The sequence below is a fragment of the Octopus sinensis genome, linkage group LG9, assembly GCF_006345805.1.
Source record: "Octopus sinensis linkage group LG9, ASM634580v1, whole genome shotgun sequence".
NCBI lineage: Eukaryota > Metazoa > Mollusca > Cephalopoda > Octopoda > Octopodidae > Octopus > Octopus sinensis.
This window is the reverse complement of record NC_043005.1, coordinates 67,430,398-67,451,373: the sequence shown is the minus strand read 5'-3', so window position 1 is coordinate 67,451,373 and position 20,976 is coordinate 67,430,398. Positions and strand designations below refer to the sequence as shown.

Here is a 20,976-nt window from a genome sequence, read left to right as displayed (position 1 = left end):
TTCACAAGAGTCTGGATCTCAAAGTAAGGACAATATTCGTAGACCCGGAGGGTAGACTGGTCGTCCTGGATGTCGACGGCAGCAATGGGTGCGCTTTTCGACTCGTATCAGTTTACGCACCGCCCTTAACAGGTCGGGCGGATTTCTTTCAACGTCTAGAAGTATTCTTGGGAACGTCTCGTCCTTTACTCTTAGTGGGGGATTGGAATGCTACGTTGGACACGCATGTAGACTACGTGGGTAGAGATAGGAATAGACGGGGATGCAAATGCCTCAGAGACCTGCTCAGACGCTTTCAACTGTCTGACAGGTTCCGACTAGACCACCCGAATGCGCCAACGTGGACATGGAGCAACCGCATCGGGTCGTCGAGATCGTATCTAGATAGGATACTGTGTAGGACAGTAGATAGAGATAGCATAGGATGTCCACAATTCCACATTCCACAGGTTTTCAGAGACCGGATTAGCACACTAGTAAAGAGGGCTTTGACGGGAGCTATCATCAACAACAAATGGTGGTTTGCCCTCAAGAGAGCAGTAAAAGCAGAAGCGATTAGGTACAGCAAAGCACTAGCCATAGATAGAAATAGAGTAGAGGGTGAGCTAGTTAAGAAGCTAGAAGAGGCAATTAGAAGCGGCATCGCATCCGACGTTTTGGCGGCGAGGTTGGCCCTCGACCAACACTTCAACGCCAAACACGAAGGATGTGCTGTCAGAGCTAGGATGCGTGCTCTAAGGAACGAAGGTGTTGGAGCCGCGAGAGAGGCCCGGGTGGCAGAGGCGCAACAGGGCAACAAAGCTACCATTCGGTCCCTGGTAGATGAACAGGGGCGCGAATTGCTCGAGCCAAGTAAAATGTGTGAGGCCTTTCAGCAGCATTTTGCCCGACTGTTCGGAACGAGTGGAGGGCAAGAACGTAGGGTGGACTTCAGTGCCTACCTACATAGCCTACCACGACTCTCGACAAGAAAGGCAGGGTGCTGCGAAGGTGCCATCACGGCGGCGGAAGTGCAGGAAGCGATGGCAGAATGCTCGAGGGACAAATCACCGGGTTTGGATGGTCTACCCTACGAGCTTTACAATTGTATGCCAGACTTGTTTGGAGATCTCTTGGCGGCGGTGTACTGCAACTGGCAGCAAAACGGGAGCATTCCTGGTTTTGTGAGCCGAGGAGCCGTAACACTGCTGAAGAAAGATCTAAACAAGGGAAATGTAATAGATAACTTTAGGCCCATCACTCTGCTTAATGCAGACTTGAAAATTTTGGCCAAGGTGCTAGCCAAGAGGTTGGCGCTTGTCATCGAGAAACTGGTCGACAGGGCGCAAACGTGCGCCGTGCCAGGCCGGACCATCCATGAGAACCTCCATCTGATGCGCTACATCATAGACAGGGTAGTTAACGAACCTGGCATGGGTGGAGCCCTGATCAACTTGGATCAATCGAAAGCCTTTGATAGGGTAGACCATCGATACTTGGAGGCAGTCCTGAGAGCGGCTGGTTTCGGTCCCGTCTTCCGCGGCTGGATAGCTGCCTTGTACAGAGGCATCCGTTCGGTAATTCGCGTAAATGGACATCTATCGAGACCTTTCGACATTGCACGTTCGGTCCGTCAGGGATGCCCCCTCTCGGCGCTTCTATACGTATTGACTCTTGAGCCACTACTGCGGAAGCTGGCGACTCTAAGGGGCATCCCGCGAGAATTGGGATGCGGGACGAGCGTGTCTGCATACGCGGACGACGTCACCGTCATAGTGTCTAGCCACGAGCACATCGAGCTGGTCGGCGAGACACTGAAAAACTACGAAGCGGTGACAGGAGCGAAAATCAACCGGGAAAAGTCAGTGGGCTTGCGACTAGGCACCTGGAGAAGCAAGCCCATGCCGTCCACCAGCGCCTCCGTCGTGGGACGCTGGACCGACGGCCCGGTTGAGTTGCTCGGGGTCTGGTTTGGTCCGGACCTCCAAGTGGAGAAGAACTGGAACGAGATAACGAGTAGGGTGGTCACTCTCGCCCGGCAATGGGCCGAGAGAAAACTGTCCCTAAAAGGTCGAGCGGAGGTGGCGAACACGTACATCGCGTCCGTCATCTACTACCGCCTGACCGTCGTACCTTGTCCCGACCCTACTATCACCAAACTACAACGCATTCTCTTTCGTTTCTTGTGGAAAGGATGCGTCCCGATGGTCAGGCGATCCATTTGCTGTCAACACCCGTTAAAAGGAGGGCTGGGCATGCCGTGGTTGATGATGCGCAGATACGCACTGAGACTGCGACATCTCTGGCTCTATGTAGACGACGGTGAACAGGTGTGGTCGCCGTTTGTGAGGCACGCTTTCCCGCAGCTCGTCTCCATGACCGAACTGCAGTCGTGGATCAAAAAGAGGCCGAGGAAGGGCGAATGGCACCGCGAGTGTCGCGTTGCTCTCAAGCAACTCTGCCGTCCTGGGTCGACCTTAAGTGACTTCAACACAACCAAAGCATTCTATAGGGGTTTAGTGGAGGGGAGATACGACGACGAGCTCGGGGCGAACCTGGACGTCGACGAGGAGTACCTGACCCGCCTGTTCAGGACGACTTTCGGGCCAGGGCCCATGGACAACTTCCAGAGATCCCTGGCCTGGCAGTGCTACCGAGAAGCGCTACCCGTTCGGGATAAGCTCTACAGACACGGCTCGAGAAACACGGGGCCGACCTGCCCGAGATGCGGTCAGAGCGACGAAACCGTTCTGCACGCACTCGTTCAGTGTCCAACAATTTCCGACCTGTGGGCTTATGTCGAACAACTGCTGTCACGTGTGGGACGAGTCGGTTTATCAGCTGAGTCTATCGTCAATATTATCACGCCTCCTTCCTTCAAACGGGAAGGAAGAGCTATTTTCATCATCCTTGTGGCTATGGCGAAAGAATGTATCTGGTGGACGCGTCTGAAAGGATTAGAGACAAACACTTTCCTCTCTGGTCAATCTCTCATCAACTTCTTCAAGTACCACTTGAAAAGGAAAGTGAGAGTAGAGAGGCAAGTTTTGTCTAGCGAATGTTTTAAAAAAAGATGGGTGAATGTAGCAAGAATGGCACGTATGAATGACGAAGCCACCTTGAGCATAATCCTATGAACCCAGAAATTGAAAACAGAGATTTGCTTATTTGCAAAAAAAAAAAAAGAAAAAAAAAGAAATATAAAATGTGACTTCATTGACCGAGGTTACCGTGGTCTTTTCCGTAGGCTTTTCTTTCCACGGGTAAACCTCACCTGTCCTCCCCTTTACACTTCATATTGACATTTCTGTGATAACGATCCCTATTGAAAAATTTTTTTTTTTTCTTTCCTCTCCCCCCTTTTTTTAACCCCTCCTTTTTTCTCCTCTTTCTCTCCTTTTACGATCCCTTTTGATCGAAACTCCCCCCTTTCCTTTTTTTTAAAAATTTATTTATTTTTTTAATATTTTTTAAACCTTCAAAAGAAAAGCTCTACCTTGTAACTTGTTCTATCTGTGTGCAGCCCTGTGTGGCTAATAAAGAAATATATCTATCTATCTATCTATCTATCTATCTATCTATCTATCTATCTATCTATCTATCTATCTATCTATCTATCTATCTATCTATCTATCTATCTATCTATCTATCTATCTATCTATCTATCTATCTATCTATCTATCTATCTATCTGTATCTGGTGGACGCGTCTGAAAGGATTGGAGACAAACACTTTCCTCTCTGGTCAATCTCTCATCAACTTCTTCAAGTACCACTTGAAAAGGAAAGTGAGAGTAGAGAGGCAAGTTTTGTCTAGCGAATGTTTTAAAAAAAGATGGGTGAATGTAGCAAGAATGGCACGTATGAATGACGAAGCCACCTTGAGCATAATCCTATGAACCCAGAAATTGAAAACAGAGATTTGCTTATTTGCAAAAAAAAAAAAAAAAAGAAATATAACATGTGACTTCATTGACCGAGGTTACCGTGGTCTTTTCCGTAGGCTTTTCTTTCCACGGGTAAACCTCACCTGTCCTCCCCTTTACACTTCATATTGACATTTCTGTGATAACGATCCCTATTGATCAATTTTTTTTTTCCTCTCCCCCTTTTTTTTAACCCCCCTTTTTTTTGTCCTCTTTCTCTCCTTTTACGATCCCTTTTGATCGAAACTCCCCCTTCCTTTTTTTTTTTAAACCTTCAAAAGAAAAGCTCTACCTTGTAATTTGTTCTATCTGTGTGCAGCCCTGTGTGGCTAATAAAGAAACATATCTATCAATCTATCTATCTGTCTGTCTGTCTGTCTGTCTATCTGTGTCTCTATCTATCAATCTGTCTGTCCATATGTATATTTATGTGTGTGTATATAGTATATACATGTGTGTGTGTGTGTATATACTATATATATATTATTTCTTTACTACCCACAAGGGGCTAAACACAGAGGGGACAAACAAGGACAGACAAACGGATTAAGTCGATTACATCGACCCCCAGTGTGTAACTGGTACTTATTTAATCGACCCCGAAAGGATGAAAGGCAAAGTCGACCTCGGCGGAATTTGAACTCAGGACGTAACGGCAGACGAAATACGGCTACGCATTTCGCCCGACGTGCTAACGTTTCTGCCAGCTCGCCGCCTTATACTATATATATATATATAAGTATATACATATATACATACATGTGCTGAAAAACACCTGCACGTGCATACACATGCATATATCTAACAATCTATCTACCTGTCTCTCTGTATGTCTGCACATACCGATGCAAATATTGTATGTATGTGTGTGTGTGTGTCTGTGTGCATATGTGTATGGATGTTATATCTCAGCATCAGTCTGTTGTTATGCTTTAACAACCCAACTGCACGAACTAAAATATTCTTAATGAACAAACTAGAAAAAGGCAGAATTTGACACCCGAAAATATAGAATTTGTCAATTTTGCCAGAATTTGTATCAAATCGAAAACAAATATATATAAAAGAAATAAAGAAACAAGGAAACAAAGAAGAAATCACCAATGCACTACCATGCATTGTGGTATGATGCTTTTGCTAAAACACATATAGCATTATCAGCCTGAAGGACTGCTGTTCGGTGAAATATAAGCAATACGTGTATTTTGGATACTTTTCTATAACAAAATGGATATAGTTGGAACAGGAGCGAATATCTAAGTAGTGCATACATGGGTTAAACTGAAAAATTATATTTGGAGCATTAGTAAATGTTAAAGTCACATCTCGAAAAGCTACGGCTTTCAGGCAAAAAGACGATTGCCTTCAAGAACCTTACAAATGTCATCTAAAAGCGGAAACACAAAAAAGCATAGAAGTCAAGCATGCAACATTTAACGTTTTTATTACCAAATCACAGCAATGTACAGGACTCTCTTTCTTTGAAATAGATGTCTTTCGTCACATGATTGCAACTTTTGCAACAATTTCTCCTATACAGTTGTTTTTATCTTTTCGTTATATGAATTTCACGGTGTGCCCGTGTGCGTGCAATTGCGAATATGTGCCCGTTGTTTTCCCGCCTGTGTGCGAGCATTTGTATGTGTGTAGTTATGATGTGATGGTGATCAGGGCCTATAAAAATAGAGTGCTGCAAGTATGTTGTTTATGGATCTGAAGATTTAAAGGAAGGAACCATGAATAACGTAAGGACCCCGCTCTGACAAATCAAATGTAAAACAAATAGCCACACATTCTTTCTTGAATTTTGCAAAGTACACCTGGTGCCTAAAAGCAAATGGTTTTGCCTTGCAATATTTCTCTTTAAGTCTCTGGTGGTACTTCTGTGTAACTTTCTGTGTCTGTGTGAACACGCATTGACCTTTATTCTCATTATATCATCTGTCTATCTATCTATCTATCTATCTATCTATCTATCTATCTATCTATCTATCTATCTATCTATCTATCTATCTATCTATCTATCTATCTATATCTGTCTGTCTATCTATCTATCTATCTATCTATCTATCTATCTATCTATCTATCTATCTATCTATCTATCTATCTATCTATCTATCTTTGTATCCGTCTGTTTCTTTACCTACATACCTACCAATCCATCTACCTTCCTACCTATCTACCTACCCACCCACCTACCTACCTACCTACCTACCTACCTACCTACCTACCTACCTACCTACCTACCTCTCTACCTACATATCTAACTATTGACATGGATACATACCTACCAACGTACCTACCTATCCATCAATATCTATCAATATGTATATATGTTAAACACAAATGGGTTAAACACAAAGTTTATATTTGGAGCATTAGTAAATGTTAAAGTCACGTCTCGAAAAGCTACGGCTTTCAGGCAAAAAGACAATTGCCTTCAAGAACCTTACAAATGTCATCTAAAAGCGGAAACACAAAAAAAACATAGAAGTCCAGCATGCAACATTTAACGTTTTTATTACCAAATCACAGCAATGTACAGGAGTCTCTTTCTTTGAAATAGATGTCTTTCGTCACTTGATTGCAACTTTTGCAACAATTTCTCCTATACAGTTGTTTTTATCTTTTCGTTATATGAATTTCACGGTGTGCCCGTGTGCGTGCAATTGCGAATATGTGCCCGTTGTTTTCCCGCCTGTGTGCGAGCATTTGTATGTGTGTAGTTATGATGTGATGGTGATCAGGGCCTATAAAAATAGAGTGCTGCAAGTATGTTGTTTATGGATCTGAAGATCTAAAGGAAGCAACCATGAATAACGTAAGGACCCCATTCTGACAAACCAAAAGAGAAACAAAATACCGACAAATTCTTTCCTGAATTTTGCAAAGTACACCTGGAGCCTAAAAGCAAATGGCTTTGCCTTGCAATATTTATCTTTAAGCCTCTGGTGGTACTTCTGTGTAAATGCGTGTGTCTGTGTGAACACGCATTGACTTTATTCCCATTATATCATCTATCTATCTATCTATCTAACTATCTATCTATCTATCTATCTATCTATCTATCTATCTATCTATCTATCTATCTATCTATCTATCTATCTATCTATCTATCTATATGTCTGTATGTTTGTATGTATGTCTGTCTGTCTGTCTGTCTGTCTGTCCGTCTGTCTGTCAGACTGTTTACCTACATAACAACCTATCCATCTACCTTCCTACCTACCTACCTACCTACCTACCTACCTACCTACCTACCTATCTTCATGACTACATACCTACCAACGTTCCTACCTATCCATCAATATCTCTCAATATGTATATATGCGTTTGTATGTGTATATGTGTATATATGTGTGTGCGCGTGTGTGTGTGTGATGTGTGTCTGTGTGTACATGCATACACGCTCGCAAACACATATTCTCCCCCCCCCCACACACACATACATATGAATTTGATAATATTTTATTGACTAACAAGGCGGCGAAGATTAGAAGGATAAAAAAATTAAGAGGAGGTGAAAGGATGAAAGGAAAAACATTCATTCATGCCTAGTGGGGACATAGTACCAAGGTCAAACAATGACACGTTACTCCTTTCGAATATTGCAGAAAATGAAGGAGAGCATATTTTAGAATGACAAAGAATTTTGTTTATCTTTTGAAAAATAAAAGAAGTATAATAAAACCACATTATTTATGAGGCGCACCTATATTCTCTTTTACTCTTTTACTTGTTTCAGTCATAATTTACGGGTACGTAAACACACCAGCATCGGTTTTCAAGCGATGCTGGGGGGAACCAAACAGAGACGCACAAACACAGACACACTCTCTCTCTCTCACACACACACACAAACATATATATATATATATATACATATATACGGCGGGCTTCTTTCAGTTTCCGTCTACCAAATCCACTCGCAAGGCTTTGTTCGGCCCGAAGCTATAGTAGAAGACACTTTTTGCCCAAGATGCTACGCAGTGGGACTGAACTCCTGCGCCGATACTTACCACACAGCCAATATATATATATATGTATGTATGTATGTATGTATGTATGTATTTATTAGACTTGCAATCTGACACTACTAATACTTCACCATAATGGATTATAGCATACATGTATGCCTTCCAATCTGACACTACCAATTCTTCAACATAATATATCATACCATGCTGTACCCTTATATTCCATGCGCGTTTAAAACGTATAAGTTTTCTTAGAAAGTCTAATTGATAATGTACTGTTAACGAGTTGCTCTCTATATCCATCTTCAGAACTGGCGGAAATATTTTACTTGAATTACCAAATACGTTCTTAAGTTATATGACACATGACTATAATAATGAACATCTATAATATTCGGTTCAATATAGTTTTGGAATTTGCTTCAATCTATGTATCACATTTCAAATAAATAACTCTGACTACTTAACGGCAATTTTCATGTTTAATTCATTAAATAATAGAACGTTTTGCTGAATTTACCAGCTTACTGTCAGTTGACATTGTTGGAGATTAGTAAATCAGCATATCTCCATAGTCTCACTGAATAAGACCAAATCAAACACGGATCACGTTGAATAAATACAAGCCGTTGAAGTTGTTAGCTCAGCACCATCTTTTGTTTCCATGTTATTATATACAAGTTCCATGCTGGTTTAATTTTATCCATGACTCAAACGTTATTGTTGGACCGAAGGAAGAGACTTTCTAGTATGACAATTATCTCTAATGGAAGTGTATTGTCTAGCATATTACGTGGCTTTTAACAAGAAATCTGTAATATCTAATAAAGTCAAATGGGGTGAAAATGTAGTTGTGTTTATTGTGTAAAGTGCTTTCGTTCCAGGCTTGAACGTTTTGGATAGTATTGTTAATTCTATCAAATACGTGATTGCTAAGACATCCTACACAAATGTTAGGAGAATTAATGTGTAGGGTTTTGGTTCTACTGTTTTGGAATTTCTTACAGTGCTTATTATTTTAAAATGAAATGATCACTTTTAACCCTCAACATAATAACAAAGAATAAATTATGGCTTCTCCAGTGTGTGTATGTGTGCGTGCGTGCATGTGTTTGTGGTGGGTGTGTGGGTAATCGTTCGCGTGCGTTTGCATGTGTGTACTTGCGTACATATGTGTGTGAGTGTGTGTGCGTGTGTGTGTGTGTTTGTATGTATGGGATTGCATGTCTATATGTGAGAGGACGTGCGTGTGTAATCAAATACAACGCTATCTAACATTCACCAATGAACTATAAAATCCGCATGATTCCGTGTTGAAGTTTTGCGTTTTAAAACGTTTCTCAGTAATACGTAAGATCTATATCACAATGCCAACAAGTATTGAGTCCACTTTTGCCTAAGGATTGCTCTAATTATGTGTGAGACTGCTGCTTACTGAACATAACAACCAAAACAAGGGAGTGTTACCCGACAGGAATTTCCATCACATGCACAAAGAGCTCCGAAAAGCTTGTATTCTGCAATTGAATATACACTTGAAAAATAGTTAGATTTAGTGTTCTGTTGCATCAACCAATCTTTACGAAACCATTAATCAATGTATCTATAGCTACGACGTTGAACAGTCCACCTGATCATAATGCCAAGTGGTACAATGCCTCATAGTTGTAAACATATTCAGCTTCACTAGAATGTACACTTGAAATCTACACCGCAAGGCATTTTCAGCAATATTGCAGATTTCTGATTTCGATTTTGAAATTAGCTGCAGCTATTAGCATAATACATTTCTATCTTTTATTTGAAAATCATTTCAGCAACCGTTTATCTTTATTGCATGAAAACTGTCTGAATGAAATTTTATACGTTTTAATGGTTATTGCTAGGTTATATTTGAATATGTATGTCATTAGAATTCTGTATCGGAGATATTTATTAAAATTTGATATTTTTATTACTCTTTGTGTATATCGACATTGAAAATACAAGAAATATATTTTGTTAACCCTGCAAGGAAAAGCAAAACAATAACTATATTTATTAAAAATATTAATAGTCATATATATTATAACTTGAGGAAATGCTTTTTTCTTTCGTAGAAGAATAAGCGTTATAATTTCATGTGACTAATATGTACCGTGACCTACAAGTGTTTGTCAAGGTTATTTGAGTTGTAGATAAAACGTAGATGTGTTCAACTAATTACTTAAAAGCCAATAAAACAAAATTTTGTTGGAATTTACCATATTAACATCAATATAATTTGTAATAATTTTATACTCACTGAATGTATGGAATGTAAATTCAATCTGGGTAAGATCTGAGCTAAGAACGTAGCAAGAATGTAATACAGTTTAAATTGATTATTCTTTTAGGTCTCTTATGTTTGGTAACCATATACTGTGATCTATTGTTTAGCTAACATTTTGCTAAAGGCTTCGGTAGGATTCGAACATTATAGAAGGAAAGCTATAACTACTCAGCAACTGAATCTGTATTTGGTTTTTCGACTTGTTTCGATAAGCAGCTAAGTATTTCACAAATCGCCCCAACTGTAGAAAATTATCTTGACACGTGACCCAAACCTTAGAAGGGCTCTACTTGAAATCCCTGTTGAATATTACACATTTAATATATTAATGGAAACAGACTTTCATTCCACAGCGTTTAACAAATACAAAGATTATGACTGTAAAAACACGCAAGCAGTGTCGAAATGATTGAAACATACCAACACTAAATTTGCAGACATATATATATATATATATATATGCATTAGTAGTTTATCTAAGTACTCTCTAATTCAAAATAAAACATGACAGAAATAATTTCATATAAATAACACGATTATCTTCAATTTAATAACCTCCATCTTAGCCCACAGAGAGAACAAAAACTAGAACAAGAAACAAGCATACTTATATTACGTACAAGATACCCAACGATCACCACGCAGCCACAGTAGTAATCTATAAGCCTATTTTTTATATAACCCTCTGAGAAACAAGTCCGGGTGCTAATTTCCTCTTGAATACTCTAAGAAAAATAAACAACTACACAATCGATACAAATTGTTACAGTACACCTAATTATGCACTAACTCAATGAAGAAGCAATATGGACTCAAATGAATTGGTAGTTATGGCAGCCAAATCTTCCTCTAGTCTCATTTTACAGTTTACAAAGATGGAAGAACACATGGGTCAATATTAGCTGAACAACACTGTCTGAAAAAAAGTGAGTGACAGTTACGGCTAGAAAGCTTTGGTCTTAACTCTCCTGAGACAGCGCTGACTTGGGGCCAAGTAGCAACGTTAGCAGCAACAATGACAGAACTATGTCATGGCTCAGTTATGTTGCTACTGTAAACAATAATAGCTCGCATTTCCTAATACAACTTATATCTTTTCCAAACAGGGAAACTCACCTGTAATACTCTGGAAAAATACTTCATCCCTATTCCAAAAACTGTCTCGTATTCACAACGGTATAGTAAAAAGCAATAGGAAAAATCCCCAAAACACATACCCACAATAACAGCTGATCATTCAATAAACCTTCTATATCGAGGGTGGTGGGGTATTTCCGCAATATAAAAGAACAGCTGTTTTCTCTCTAAAAGAGTTTACCTGACCCTTTACAAACAGCACGAAATCTCGAAGAATTGAAGAGAAAAATACATTTGACACTCTCCAATGATATTCATAAAAGAGCTGTGACAGTCATGAATGGAAATTTTTTCATAGACCTTTCTTATCAGTGTTGGCCTCCGGCTGAACAACACCTGCATGCATACACACAAATACAAACTGACAATACCCTGGAAAGTCATATACACAGCTTACTTATAAAGAAGGATAAAACATCACTTGCCTGAGGACATAGATTGCATAGTGTGATACTCTGTTAGTTTTAGTCTCTGGTTTAAACGATTACCTACGTGCGATGCATATGCTCGATTGAAGAAGGCAAAAATTTAAACAACATAAACAATAATTGGCTTCGGCATCAGTAAATACTAAACGCTAGATACTAAAAGCATTAAAAGCACAGCGAAGCATATTAAACCCAATAATCGTAGCTGTTAATAATGGAGCTAATGAATTTCAAATGCTCTAAAATAATTCCTAGGGCTCTTACAAAATTTTAATATATATTTTGATATGTAGGAAAATGTAGAAAAGACAGTAAATGAAAGCGAGAGATGCACTTGTATATGTTTGCTTATAACCTTATTTCTGTCCCATATAAACTCCGACGAACGGAACGTGAAACTCTGAGTAATAGTTTTTGTGATATTTTTGGTGCTTTTCAATAAAGTATATATGTCTACACACACACACACACACACGTACACACACACACATATGTATGTATATATATATATATATATATATATAATATATATATATATATATATATGCATATGTGGGGAACAGGACGTCACGAAACGTGTACAACAGAAAAGGACGAAACACGAGTACATAGAACATGATCTATTCTTTCGAACAACGAAAGACACAAATGAAAACCAAATCAAACAACATAAAGAACGACCCTTCATAAGCTGTTGGCTGTTTTTCTAGTCTAGTATTTCGAGCATTTATATATATATATATATATATATATATATATACATACATATATAACTAAAAAATAGAAAAAGGCCCCCCGGAAACGTACTCCGAAACTTATAAACGTTATAGAAACCGAATTGTATATTGTTTGCGAGACAAACTTGTGTTAGGAAGTATATTAGTTTTTAATTTGTCAGAATTGATACGTACAAGCGGTCCCATTGAATGTTTCAAGTGTATATCCAATAAATCTAAATACAATTCTATAGACCTCCATTGATTCGGTAAACTTTAAAAATCTTCTGTGAGTCCTAGAGATCAGAACCTGTAGCAGAATCTTTCATTGATATAATTATAAATACCAGGATAGTTTTATTTTACAAACGTTCATACTAGATAACGAAGAGCAAAAAAGGATATATGGTGCATTCGTAGGTAATTTCGACGGCGCAGTAATTGATGAACTCTCATGTACACGGATTAGTTGAAGATGCTCAGTATAAAATGCCATCATAGTTTTATAAAGAGGCTATTTCTAAGAATAAAACTAAGTAAAAGAAACATGTAGTGACCAATTCATTTCAATATTAAGCATTTACTTCCGAAGAATACAATAAACTTAACCTAAAAATAGCCAATTATCTAGACATTGCTATGAACCAAAACACCGCAAACACAAACATTTCTATAAATCGATTGAAAGCGACTACATAAACAACAGTTTCGACTATCCAGCGTTAGTTATTTAGCGTGTAACTAGTATTTTTAGTTGATGCGTTTCAGACAAATACTAAAATACGAAGATATTTCATAAAGCTGTGTTATAATAATACAATTTCTTAGCATACCTGATTGCGTCTTATCCACACAAATGACAAAGGCCTCTTAACCAACCAACTGTTGTCTTATTGTCCTGAAGTTATGAAGATAAACACTAACTTTGAGATCTATCTCTCCTTCTCTTTCTTATTTCTTTATTGCCCACAAGGGGCTAAAGATAGAGGGGACAAACAAGGACAGACAAAGGGATTAAGTCGATCACATCGACCCCAGTGCGTAGTTGGTACTTAATCTATCGACCCCGAAAGGATGAAAGGCAAAGTCGACTTCGGCGGGATTTGAACTCAGAACGTAGTGACAGACGAAATACCTATTTCTTTACTACCCACAAAGGGCTAAATACAGAGAGGAAAAACAAGGACAAACAAACGGATCAAGTCAATTATATCGCCCCCAGTACGTAACTGGTACTAATTTAAGGATTAAAGGCAAAGTCGACCTCGGCGGAATTTGAACTCAGAACGCAGCAACGGACGAAATACCACAAAGGATTTCGCCCGGCGTGCTAACGTTTCTGCCAGCTCGCCGCCTCTTTCTCTTTCTTCCTCTCTCTTTCTCCCATGAGGTACTAGCAGTTTGACTTTCGCGGAACCAGGTCCATTTGACATTACTCATACCTATGTAAGTGCATGTGTGTGTGTGTTTGTTTGTTTGTTTGTGTGTGTGTCTTTGTGGTTATAGGCATATATACGTATGTAGATGCAATGAAGGAAACTGAGAACCATAGAAAATGAAACGACGAATAAAATGAAATTAAAGTATAGAGAAGCAGATAAATAGACAGATGAAGAAGTAGATAAATAATAAGCAGAAAGAAAGTCAGATCTTTTAATATATATCTTAAATAACTTTCAAGATTGTTTACAAACATAGCAACACGATCCGAAAGAAACATAATCAATAGGAATATTTTTGCGAAGAATGAAAGGAAATCATTTCAGAATGAAATTATATATAAATATACATACATACATACATAAATACATACATAATACATACATACATACATACATACATACATAATACATACATACATATATATATATATATATACATATATATATATATATATATATATATATATATATATATATATATATATATATATATATATATATATATACATATATATATATATATATATATATATATATATATATATATATATATATATATATATATATATATTTAAATACCTTCATTTTGATAATCTTAAGGATTGATGTTATTTTGTGCCATTTTATCTTATTTTATGACGACTTGAATGGGAATACAATACTGAAGATATAAGGTATAATTACTTCCCCCTAGAAACACAACCTTTTACAAAATTCAATTTATTTTAAATTGTTAAATATTAAACATAGTTGGATTATATTTCAAAGGAATATTTGTTTTTGTTTTTGATGCAATGTACATTTTTTAATAATTATTTTTGAAATCTGTTGGTCCTATGTTTACATGAAAGAGAAAGAGAATTTCTTAATAAAGTTCTGGAGAAAATAATATCCATAAATATATACACTTAAATATAATTTTCATGGAGTGCCTCTAGTATTTATTTTGCATTTATGTGAGGATATTATATATTTGATTAGACCACTCACATTATTTTTAAAAAATAGTTATTATACTGACGCCAGAAGGATAAAAACAGTAATAAATTCAGTGTGGATTAGCAACAGAAAAGTGATGGTAGACTTTTGACACTGTACAAGACATAACTTTCAAGTTTGTAACGAATTATCTGTTGCTCGTATGAAAAATATAATTTCTTTGAAAAGCTTATGTAATTTATTTTATAGTAGAGTCATACAATTGAAACTGCGTCAATATTTACACGAAACAGGCAAGTTGTTTTTCAGCATAACCTTTTAAACTATGATACAAACAATAAATTTATAATCTGCTTTTTTATGATGTTTAATGAGTTTTAGAGAATATGAAATTGCCATATATCAGTGACTTTCTTGCTACCACGTACATCAACATATACCCTTGTGCATCTGATATGATGCTTCATTTCTCTCTAACGTTTCCTTGTCACGTATCATCCAAACACAACCCAGACATTACAAGCGCAATCGGAACTGATTCCATTAACAGGGACCTAGGGAGCAATTGACATGGGGTAATGTCCAGCATGTCCATTTTCATAATTAACGCTCTTAAGCACTTAGCTACAGCTCTCACGGTTGCTCCCAATATTCTGATGTTTCTATTACTACAATTATGGTCAGTTTCAATCGAATTTTGCTTGTCTTATACCACATGTATAACAATATTTGTATATATGCTTATGCTGTTACTTATATTATACTCTTATATATATATGTATATATATATATATATATATATATATATATATATATATATATATATATATATATATAGTTCGATGTGTTAGGTAGGTGAGTGACATTTTTGGGTCGATATAATCTACTAAGATTCTTTAAGGAGGGCCTCCACTTTCGCGGCTACAGTTCAGTCACTATAATAGCTGTGGTCTATAGGGTTAATCATGATGTGCCTTGTGGTCTATTTTATCGTGAGATGATGGGTCTTGTTGCGATATATATGTGTGTGCGTGTATGTGTGTGTGTTTGTATATATATATATATATATATATATATATATAACACAAATTACTTGTTTAATGTATATGCAACAACTATAAATATAAGTAGCATTGATACTTCTGCCAAATTGTTTAATACGTAAGTAGTGCAAAACTAATGCTTCCGCCCACGCTTAATTTCTTTTACGATCCTTTTATGTTCTCTTTCTCTTTTAAGGTTAAAGAATTAAAATTAATGTATGCATGGAAGAAAGAGAATTCTGAGAAAGAGAAGATGCTTGAAGTTAAAAATCAACAACTGGAACAGTTTTATGAATTCAAAGTCCTCCTCAATGCCAAAAATACCGAAATTGAAGAACTGAAAAAAATAACCGAACAGTACAAAACTGAATATTGTAATCTACAATTAAAAATAAACGCTTTTGAAAAAGAAATTGCCAATTTAAAAGCGAAACACACAGAAGATCTATTGATACAAATCCGGTCCAATCATGCAAATGAATCCACAAAAGATCGAATTGCAGGCAAATTAAGATTTGCTGAAAGTCTTCTTCGGAATATTCATAAATGCATTTCCCAAACTATATCACTGAAACCGAGAACAAAAGATACAGAAGAAATTGCTTTAGTTGAAAATGAATTTGCATTCCTGTGGGAAGATTTTGAAAATTTTCACAGATCTTTTCTTGAGCTCAAGGAAATTAAAAAACACTATACAGAAATGCAACAGGGGAATGAATGGATTTTAACACATATGGGTTTTCGTCCACACGAGCAAAATGCACCAAGTGTTGTAAATGCTTATAAAGATTTTATTTTTCGTTCAGATGAGAATATAATAAATTTGAAAAAAGATATCTATATGAAGAACCAGCTTCTTCGTGACAAAAATGCTCTGATTCAAAGTCTATTATTGGATACAGAAATAAACTCTGATAATACACAACCAAAGAAAGTGCATTCTTTAAGGGCACTTGCAATGACTATGATTCGACAGCAAATGACTGCATCAGGGGCTGTCATTCGAGAAAATAATGAAAATGCAAAAAAATCTGTAAATAATGCTGCCAAAGAAGGAAATACTACGAAGAACAAACTAAAAGTACTGAGAAGAGGATCCAAAAGAAAAGGAAAAACAGTTAAAGAGATGAGAAAAAGTGAAGAAAGAAATGCAGCAAATATATCTTCTAGAATTTGGAGTGAAATAAAAGAAGAGATAAATGAAAATGATTCTATACAAAAGAAAATATCTAGCTTACCGTCTATTGATCATACTTTCTTTTCGTTGCCAAATCCTCATTATCAGCAGCAGACCAAAAAGTTCAGCATGAGAAATGGCAAAATGTCGAACAATATGTCACATAATTATCAGTTACCAATCAGGCAGTCTTCCACATCTTTCCTTGACGGATTGACTGCTAATTCAATAAAAATTATTGCAGGAAGACAGGGTAAAAAACGACTGGCTTAACTTTTACTACGCACTGAAAAGAAATGCTATCTTATATCTCTCAGCAATACAGATGTCGATATAATTAAGAGATATGTGAAGTTAATCACACGCATTTTTTTTGCTACATAGCGTTAGTATATTTGATAACGTTCACCGAATAACCGAAGGAGGTGAATATTGTTTTACCGGATCAAAAGTTTTCCTTCGTGACATATATTACAAAGTAAGTATTACATCTAATTAACAAACTGTATTGAAATCTTTTCCGTATGATTCGTGCCAGCTTAGACGGAATGTTTGCTAAGACAGAAAATTCAAAACGTACAGAGATAAAAAAGCACATTTAAAATACGCGAGTGTAAATCGAGAATACGTGCACACATTTACAAATACACTTACAGAAATACACTGAAATACATATCATGAAATCGTCGCAAGTTTATTACCACTTGATAAACTTTCAATGAATATATGAATATAAATTCTAGACTCTATTAATAAAGAAGGAAGCAACCAGTCTGATGTCCTCAATAACCATTTACTTATTTATTAGCCACAAAGGTTTAAAGACAATGGAACACGATATTAAACGGTAGGTTTATATAAAAAACATGCAGAAAGAAAACAATAAAAAGCGATAACAAAAATACCAAAAGAATAGTATTCCTATAAAGAAGAAAGCTACTTATGCCCGATCAAGAAACCGTACAGGTCCTAGATTACTCTGACGAAACCAAATGCTAAATTGACCAGCACCACAAAGAAGCCAGACCTGTTATCCACCTTCTCTAGGATTTACCCTTTACTATGAAAGTAGACAAGAATAAATCTCAAAACTGCATTGGTCTGAACTTTTCGGAAGATACGCGCCAATTTCATTCCTAATGACTTGGCTAAAATCTCAAAGTCTATAAAATTATGTATCATAATTAAATAAATTATCTCTCCCTTTACTACGTTGTTTCTCAACAGTCTTACCAATTCCGTCTTATAGATCTGCATATTCTCCCACTAGGAACAATTTTACCATTGATATATGTAAAACTCATACGATTTACAGTCTTTGCCATTCCTATGTCAGTTGCTATTACGAGGGCTTTCTGCTCTATGCTATAAAATCTGTCTAGTGCCCCGATATGATGTCAAAATAAGCACTACACACGCTACAGTCTCTATTTAACGTCCACCCCAGTTTATCAAAAACCAAATTTAGGACTTTGACACACCGTGCCTCTGTCACAATGGATGCAAATAAAACGGATTTCGTTCCTTTGTGTCTTGGCTCTAAGAACCTAACCTTCATGTAATACGTGTCGACTATTTCCTTATTACTTTTTGTAATTTTCTAACCTCTCCATCCCTGATGTATTAGTTTGCTATTCCTCTGTTGTTGCTATAAATTATCGGTTCTAATCTAACAGTACTTTTAAATTCGATTCGTGAACACATTTTGAAGATTGCCTAACGTCGATCGTCCCTAATACACTAACCCTCTCAGTCTAGGGTCTGCAGAGCAGGAATGATGGATGTGGCCTCCAGTAGCTTGGGCCCACTGTGTGAGATAAGTGACTATCTGAACTCTCTCAGGAATAGGGTTGCATTATTTCTTCATGTGTCTAAATGTTTTCCTGTTAAACTCTGCTCTTAAGTACTAGTGGGAGACTGAAATGGTATTTTAGTCGTAGCTTTGGTTTATATGACGTTATGCGATAGTATTGTGAGATCTACATGAAGTTATGTGATAGCATTGTGAGATTATATGGAGTTATGTGACAGCATCCCAAGTTTCTGGTCTTGTAGTTGATATCGTGGACACGCACGTTAAAGTACAATATTCCTCAGCGTAGACGTAGACCTACCTGAAATTTAGACACGATCTGAAGGAACAGCTGCAATTTCCTCATCTCAAAAGCAGTGCATCCAAGAAATCCATTCAGTGCCTATCAGAGAATAGGTAATGTCTGGATATATTTGCGAGAAATTTACTCCCATCTCTCCCATCACATAATCTCACATAAGTTAACTACGACTAAATTATCGTTTCAATCTTCCACTTGAACTTAAGCGCGGGACTTTACCAAGAAAACTTTTAAACTCACGAAGAAATAATGCTTCACTGTCCTGCAGGTGTTTAGACAGCCAATTGTCTGAAGGCATTGTCTTCCTTGCTGCTCATGCCCACCTCCACTTCCGAATTAACACCTGGGTCAAGAAACATCATGCATCCGTAACTCAAGGTTCTTACATTACTGAAGTAACTTTGTTACTCTGGTCCACATATAAACCTAGTATGTAATTAGTACACCTTGCAGTCAGCGAAAATAATCTCGATTGTGCATATCCTTCAAATGGTGGTCACACTGATGGCTTCACGCACACGTGCGCGCGCATACATATACATGTATATATGTATGCATGTATGTATGTATGTCTAGCGCAGGCGAGGCTGTGTAGAATATCGAGATTACATACGTGGCAAGACATATATATATAAGCATTTGAATATCTTATTATGTTGCACGTTCACTTGTTCTTCTGTTTTGAAGATGATGTATGTGGCGGGATAACCCTCTCCATCCTCATATACGAGATTTCATTTAACGTGCCTTGTAGGGCTCTCTCCAGATCTACATTTGGTAGAACTAGGAATTCCATCGTGGTTTTAGCACGAGATGTTACTCCCTACCTCTCACGCCTTACAACGTTCTCGTGGACAAAGTGTTACCATCTTAAGCTTTTATCAAAATGTCATATCCTTTACCAACATTTTTCAAAGTAATACACGAGAACGAAGGCGCTTGAATTAGCGTTAAACACGTGGATGTTCTTTCCAAATATATTCTTCGCTATATTATACATTTTTGAAAAGTTTCTTCATGTTTTACAATTTGTTTCTTTGTTCGCTAATATTCATCTCTATCCATCTATCTATCTATCTATCTATCTATCTATCTATCTATCTATCTATCTATCTATCTATCTATCTATCTATCTATCTATCTATCTATATATATATATATATATATATATATATTTGGTAACGTGTTTGCATTGTTCAGTGAAACGTGTTTTCTAGGCATTCCCGAATGACATCATTTAATTGTAGTTCAACAATCAAATAACAATAGAATTATTTAAAAAAAACACTTTGTATCGCCCCCGGGTGGGGTCAACGTTCGAAAGGTTTCAAATAATAATCTTTATTTGAGATAACATCCAAAATAAAACGCGATTCCTTCACTTACGCTTGAGAATTCCTGGAACAATCTGGTTTCAACATCTAAAAGATATAGCAGTGGCAGCAACAACAACAGCAATAGAGATGCTGATGATGATGCTTTTGATGTTGATGATGATAAGGATGATGACGACGATCGTCATTTCTTTATTAGCCACAAGTTTTAGAATCGTTAAACATGGAGGTTAAAATAACGTGTAGGGTGATACAAAGATGCTATACAAAGACGGCGAGGTAGCTGAAAGACATATAATCTATTACTGGAAGAATTTAAAATTTAATGAAGCACAAATATTTACAGAAAAATGTATAAATGAATATGGTAAGATCGCAATAATTAATGAGATATTTATATAAAAATTAAGCTACCACGTGCTTTCATCGCTGTACCTCATATTCCTTATTACAC

General features: G+C 37.0%; 1 protein-coding gene across 2 annotated transcripts in view; it reads left to right on the top strand.

The window, feature by feature from the left end:
- The window catches only part of LOC118764868, a 407,716-nt gene extending 389,070 nt beyond the window's left edge, over positions 1-18,646 (top strand). For both annotated transcript variants that reach the window (XM_036506025.1, XM_036506024.1), the window contains one exon: positions 16,094-18,646. In XM_036506025.1, coding sequence (XP_036361918.1) covers positions 16,094-17,347 — 1,254 coding nt within the window. In that variant the 3' untranslated portion in view covers positions 17,348-18,646. The remainder of the gene's footprint in view (positions 1-16,093) is intronic.
- Positions 18,647-20,976: the final 2,330 nt, after the last annotated feature.